The sequence below is a fragment of the Natrix helvetica genome (assembly GCF_964273705.1).
Source record: "Natrix helvetica genome assembly, chromosome: Z".
Lineage (NCBI taxonomy): Eukaryota > Metazoa > Chordata > Lepidosauria > Squamata > Natricidae > Natrix > Natrix helvetica.
The window spans coordinates 46,401,806-46,408,977 of record NC_138554.1 but is presented as its reverse complement, the minus strand read 5'-3'; the positions used below and the strand labels follow the sequence as shown (position 1 = coordinate 46,408,977).

Here is a 7,172-nt window from a genome sequence, read left to right as displayed (position 1 = left end):
ACAATGGCAGAATACCAGCAGAGGAGCTGGATAGGGCTAGAGAGAGGGGCATTCCTGAATCATCCTGGACCAGTCAAAAAGCACCATTCTAATCCCACCCACTATTGTTCACACTGACTACCTCTGGTGAATGGGTGGTGAAGCATCACAGATTTACACCGCTTATGGCTATTGGATGCTATTAAAGAGAAAACACAAACACCAATGTGAGAGCAAACATACTATATCTCAGGTGCAAAAAAATAAAATAATGGCAAAAATGGTGCAAATGTTATTTAAAGTGTAGCTTCATAAATCTTCTCCCACACAACTTTTAAGGATTATAATATGATTTATGGGGTGAGAGCATTTGTGTTTGTGTAGCAAGAGAGAAAGTACAAATGTTTGTGTGCTTCTATTCCCAATTTATACATGTTTAGACAAATGGAAAGAAAATGCAGGAATTAAGGGGATGTAGAAAGGAGGATGTTTGACTAACAAAAAAATGAAACACAGAATTAAAACATGAAGCTTTTTCAGGAGTCAGATTATTTTTCATAAAATATGAAATGTTGATTGTATTCAGGGGCAGACCAGGATGCATGAAGAGACATTGGTTTGAAGAGGTAAATGTGAGAAGAATAAGGATCTTGTAGGTGGGGTACATAATGGAGCAAATGGGTGTTGCTTTCTCACTGCAAGCGTGTTCCCAGTTGGGTGGATCATTTTCCTCACTGAGTAGCCCTCCCTCATTCCTCACAAGCCCAAAGTTCATAAGTGGCTATCAGAATTCAGACTTAGTGAGATAGCCAAAATAATCGAGATGCTGAACTTAGAAACAGAAATTTCTACGCACCTGAAGTGAAATCTCATCATAGAGAACTAATTTAGGAGAAATGCCTCTTTTATCAAATATGCCTCTTAATTCACTTCCCACACCCCCTGCTTCACATAATCATTGTCACCACCAAAACAACCTCAATTGAAAACCAGTTTTTTTTATTACAGTGAGATGGAGAAGTGGGTCCTCCGCTGAAGGTCTGCCTTTGATCAGTGTTTCTTTCCTTTGCCTCGGGATTTGCTTCTCCGCCGGTTTCCCCAAGAACAGAAACTGATAAGGGAGAGGAGTTTGCTGGATTTCCGGGCTGAGTCTGCAGAGAAACAAAATAAAATGCTTCTTCATCTTCCCAGGAGGTGTTTAGGGCTGGCAGTTGGATTATTTTTTTTAAAATTAGCTTTCCCAGGGTCACATGGTAGGGGAATAACATAGAAAAGAACCACCCCTGGGAATGCCAACTGTTAGGGGGGTGAATGATGCAAGCATAATGGTGGCTAACATCTGGAGCACATCTCAATAATAAGTGTTGTGGTGGGTCCTGGAGTCTGGGGAAGGCTCTGATGAGGGCTCTGTGTCGGAGGCAGAGAGGAGGTCAAAGCTGTATGCCAATTATCAGCTGCCTTCAGAATCAGACATCAATAAGGCAGACGAATAACTGGAGCCTGTTCCCAGTGTGCACATTCAGAGAGTTGCCAGATGAACGGAACAGCTAAAGAACGGGTCAACTTGGGAGTAAGGCCAGAGGTGGACGATGAATGGCTGCTCCCAGAAGAAATAAAAGAGTGCAGGAGACAATTAGTTCGCTTAATTGGTTCTTGACTCTCCAAGACTCCTTGCCAAGTTCTGCAGATATCAGCCTGGCAGCTCTCTAAGCCAGATAAGGTCTGTGACTGTAAATCCTCCCTTGAAAGTCTTGCTGTATGTGAATGAGCAGAATTCACAATAAATTAATAAAAGGGGTTTTTGTCGGGACAAGAGAATTTGCTTCATGCTCTTGGGAAGCCTAGGTCAGAACAATAAGCTGGTGTAGGGGCAGGGGCATTCGAATGACAACCTGTCTTACCTTTCCGGGCTGATTTCTTCCTGTTCGCTCTGCCGCTCTTACTGGTTTTCCTGAAAGAAGAATCCCCAGCAAATTCTTATCAATCTCCTCAAACTCTCCATGGGGAAACCCCCTGAAGCTTTGCTCCTTTAATCACATTAAAATGCTTGTTTTGGGCTGAAGAACCCAGGACCCTCTTTCCTGCTCAATGTTTGCCTTCCAGTTGTGTGCTGGATTGTGATATTTGGATTCCCAAGTAGCTGCTCATAGAAAGCAGAACTGCAAAACAATTGTGCTAGAAGTAATCTTCAAGTCTGTATTGCATCATCTGTGCCAGAGATGTTTAATTTTGTCAGGCTGATGGCTATGCTTGGCCTTTGTGATGGAAACAGAATAAAATCTACTTTTTAAAATATCTGATCAGAGTCTGTATTTGGTTCAAACTGCAGATAAATTGGATTTATGACTCAAATATAGTGTATTTTCTTTTCTTTTTTTGTTACTGTAAGCTTTCCCAGCAGGTGCCCTCCAGTGTGTTAGATTACACCTCTGATTACTTTTTAGAAATGGAAGCTGTGGATGAACATGTTTGGAGGATACCATATCACCTGAGGACTTCATAGCTGAATAGCAATGTGAAATATTTCCAGTTCTAGTTATCAAGAGGAAGAAATTGCAAACCTTCCAGATGCTGCTGAATGTCAACATGAAACATCTCCCAGTCTTGGCTATGCTAGTTGAATGCTGGGAGCTGTCACTGAGCAGCATCTGAAAGACCTAGGTTTCACTTCTAATCAGGATATCTCACTTGCTTTAGCAGCTGTCCCCATGCACCTATTACTTCAGCTATAGATTGTTCAGTGGTTTAGAGCTAAAACCCTACCAAAAAGCAGCACATTCTCTTGAACTCCCCACCTGAAATCCAAATTCTTTTTTGATTATGGTGGCAAAAATATGGTCATAAATAAACTGGATACCTGTTTGAAGAAACAGAGCTTCCAGCCCTCTCCTTCCTACTGCCTGGACTCTTGCGACTGGGAGGTCTTTCAAAAGGCTGTGGTGGTGACCTCCTTCCCTCTGCCAATGGGTAGATGTCTAAGTCAAATAACTTTTCTTCACTGGCAATGGGAGACCAGCTAGGCCCCTGGGAGCTTGGCAGGCTCTCCATGGACATTATCAGACTTTGTCTGCTTACAACCTCTTCATGGATAAGGCTGGGAGTTTCAGATGCTAAGTATACACTCTGTTCACTCACTTTTTCTTCTACATTTAAGGATCCTGCTGGACTCTAAAACAAACAAGAACCAGAAAGGTGTGAGCAATAAATCTTACTTGTGCATCATTTTTGGAATGCTTTCCAAGCTGTACAATAACCCTAAGTTGGTGTGGGAAAGACTCCTCTCTGAAGCCTCCAGGAAAGTCTGTCGGTCAATGTCAATAGATAAAGGTAAAGGTTCCCCTCACACATAAGTGCTAGTCATTCCTGACTCTAGTGGTGCTCATCTCTGTTTCAAAGCCGAAGAGCCAGCGCTGTCCGAAGATGTCTCTGTGGGCATGTGGCCGGAATGAGTAAATGGCGAAGGTGCATGGAACACTATTACCTTCCAACCAAAGGTGGTTCCTATTTTTCTACTTGCATATTTTACATGCTTTCAAACTGTTAGGTTTGCAGAAGCTGGGACAAGTAATGGGAGCTCACTCCATTATGCGGCACTGGGGATTTGAACCGCTGAACTGCCGACCTTATGATTGACAAGCTCAGCGTCTTAGCCACTGAGCCACCACATCCCCAATGTCTATAGTACTGGCCTAATTGGATAAATGGTCTGGCTTAGAATAAAGCAGCTACCTATGTTCCTGGCCATCCCTCTTGTCTGCAAATGTCTTAGAACGAAAACATTTGTGAGGAGAGGGAGGTGCAGTCGGTACATAGTTCCGGGTACATTGTTAATAATCCTCTCCGTGGCCCTGCTTGGAATGGTCCCCTTTGCATACATTATTCCATAGCATGCCATTCCACTAATGATATAAAAACAAACGGAAGTTAGCAATAGAAAGATAGTTCACCTTTGACCTTGAGGTTTCGTGTTTGGTCTTGCGGTGAGATTTTTTGCTCAAGTCTGAAGGTGATCGCAGCATATTGACAACCTTGATCCACAGGCCAAAGATATCTTCCTGGGTGCTAGGCTGGGGACAGAGCTGCAGGTAAAAGGTACGGCCACTTGCCAGCTTGAATCGTAGCTGCTTCTTCTCTGGATTGTGGATTGAGATCCTAACTAGACACAGAGGAAAAAGCCTGCAAGACAGAGAGGAAGATAAGGGGATGGAATATAGTTGACACTTTTTTTCTTATTTACAGCTATTAGAACACTAGTGAATAATTTTACTATTGAAAGCTGTTGTTTCATTCGGTACATTAAATTAAATTAAAGCAATTTAACAATCATACAATATTCTGCAATCTCTGGCTGAGTTAATGCAATGGAATTATTAAATCATCTCCTAGTGAATGAGGAAAAAAATGTTCAAAAAGTACAATTGGCACTAAGTTTATTAAGACCATATAAAATGGCACCAGCAAAGACCATATAAAAGACCATATAAAATGGGAGAAAGAGTGACAGGTCCCAAGTTATTTATTCATGTCTAGGTATAAACCTGGACTTGTACCAGGGTATCACCATTTGCTGTGCAACATTTCAATGATTAATCACAATGTCTTGGTCTATTTCATTCTTACCCCTACAGAAAATAGGTAATCCCAGTCCATAAAAAGAGGTGCCAATCTATAGTAGAAGATCTGAAAAATATGAGACTACATCCCAGCCTCTGTCTCAGAGAGAAAAACTAAACCCACCTGGTGAGCTCATATCTCTTAGCTGGGCGGCGTGGATGAAAGAAGGATTTAAGCTTTGTTGGAGGCTCTTCAGGGGGAAAGATGGGACGAGCCAGAAGTAACACATTGGGGACCAGCAGACTGGGGCTTGTGCAGGCTACTGCAACAGTCACAGTCTGAATTTGATTGTGCACGTCAATCACTTCTCCTCGCTTACTAATCTGCAGAGAACAAGACGGGATTAATGCAGAGGCAGCCCGTTTGTGAAGGCAAGTAAGCAGGTGACTCTTCCCTCCAGAATTTCAGGTGCCCTTACAAAATAACACTCAATAGGATTTCACATTGCTGAAGTTTTTAATTTTTTAAATATTTCTTGGTTCTAGGTGAATAAAATGGGAACAATGGATCTTCCTATTCAGAAGTTTAAGCTCTGTGCATTCATCCAGGATTCCTTTACAGACGGGGTGAAAGGACAAAGGTCTCTAATGATCCCCTTCCACAGGGAACCAAACTCAAATCCCTTTCAGCTTCCAGTAGCTATGCTGAACGTGGAGGGTCATTCCAATGTATTTGAAGAGTAAGCATCTGGGCAACCTCTGTGACAGTGGTACAGTTTACCCTCTTCTAGTCCATCACTCTGTCCCCCCTTTTTTTCTATTAAACAAACCACATCCAATTTTAAATATTTGAATCCTCGTTACCTAACACTTTATCTAACTCATTCTTATCTCTTCAAATGATCTTAGAACAAGCAGGAAGACTCTTTCATGATTAGGATTACAGTTTTGAAGCAGGTTCTCTCACTTATTCTTTACTAGCTACTTGCTCTCTGGGTTATTATCAGATAGTAACACTTATTATAGCCAAATCATTATAGCTTCACTTGATAATTTATTAAAATCAAGGCTGCTGTTAGAGGTGGAAAAACTGCCTTCATTGTTTTTACTGCCATTTGGCAGACTACATTATTTTCTCATGCTCCCATGAGGGCAGAAATTCCACAAATGCAGCTTTTTCTGGAATGTGAGGTGATGTGGGGAAAGAGAGACACGCACATGATTTGTTGAACATTCATCTCTTCAGGGACTGCTCTTGGCTGATAAAGACCATTGGATCCATTTAAGGCACCATGAAGGCTCAAAATTTCTCATTCTCATTTCTGTGGGGAAAAGGGTGTTTCTACAGTCACCATCTATTTTCCTCTTCCTTGCTCTTGAACTGCAGCCTGACAAGGAGGAAATAAATCTGTTCCAGCTCTTATCACCATATTCCGGTGCCAATAACGACAACTCATCTGCTAAATTTCCACATGTCACGATCGAACTGATAAAACACAGAAACATCTGTTGTATGGGATGCTTTGGATTATTTCCTATGTATTTTGAATAGTTCCTGTATCAAGAAGAATTCTATAATGTGAAATGCCAACCTGAAATCTTCTTTCCTCAGAAAAAAAAAATAGTCAGTGTTTTATCTAGAACCTGCAGGTATGAAAAAAAGTAGAAAATTATCTGTTTCAGGGGGTTTCTCTCTTTGTTTGTACTTCTGTTTAGATTACCCCTTTTTCCCCTTCCAATAAAACACAAACATATATGCATGGCCAGTTGTCTACTCTGATAAGTCCCAGGAATACAATCAATTTAGTCTCGATATTTTGTATATGGAAAAATTGTCATTCCTTATTTCCCTTATATTTTTACAAATATTTATTAATGTAAGTTGAATATATATAATAAAAAAGATTGATAACAGAATAAAATGTTTTCCTCCATGGCTTGTTTTTATGATCGACTGAGTATCCTAGAGCAAACACCCTCTATTTATATATTTTTAAAATGAAATTATAGATAGGAAATTTAGTCCCGGGTTTTTTCATTGGAAAAACAGTGGAAAGGCATCTGAACAAATGGTGGGACAGGAAAATGGATAGTTTGGAAGGTCTCATCTGGGGAATGATCCTCATCCACTCAGAAGCTCTTTCTGCTTCCATTGTTGGAACATATCGGATTTGCTATAGGTTGCTTTGTTCTGTTATCATAAACTTAATTTTAAAAAGCATTTTTTCTATAGGCAAGGTTGGCAGCAAGACATACCTGTACAAAGTCACTTTCCAACATGGGAGCAAACTTGAGTAAGTCATATTCTCCATGGCAAAGCTGGTCTTGTAAAGGTCCCATTTCCCTGCCGAAAAGTCCTTTGCCATAATCTCCTCCTGCTGAGATACTGGGCAGCCGGGACCGTAGCATCTTTCATCATCCTAAACCAGCATTGCGCATAGAAAATGTGAGATCAGAATTTTCTATTACTTAATAGCCCTCCAGAGTCAAATGGTTGGATGGCTATATAACTGCAAGTTCAAATTCCATAGCTAATCAGAAAATTTACCTCAATGTTTGGGAACAGCTGTTCAGAAAGCTGCAGCTTGACTTGTAGGAAACTTAAAAGCTTCATAAAACTTCCTTGTTAAAATAGCTCCT

At 40.9% G+C, this 7,172-nt stretch overlaps 1 protein-coding gene across 1 annotated transcript; it reads right to left on the bottom strand.

The window, feature by feature from the left end:
• Positions 1 to 1,918: 1,918 nt before the first annotated feature.
• Positions 1,919 to 6,941, bottom strand: LOC309401558 (Golgi-associated RAB2 interactor protein 6-like; the record flags this gene model as incomplete). The annotated part of the gene is made up of 5 exons (XM_081970628.1): positions 1,919 to 1,930; positions 3,115 to 3,147; positions 3,927 to 4,155; positions 4,717 to 4,916; positions 6,789 to 6,941. 5 exons carry the CDS (start codon positions 6,939 to 6,941, stop codon positions 1,919 to 1,921), a joined length of 627 nt encoding a protein of 208 aa, XP_081826754.1.
• Between the last annotated feature and the right edge of the window lie 231 nt (positions 6,942 to 7,172).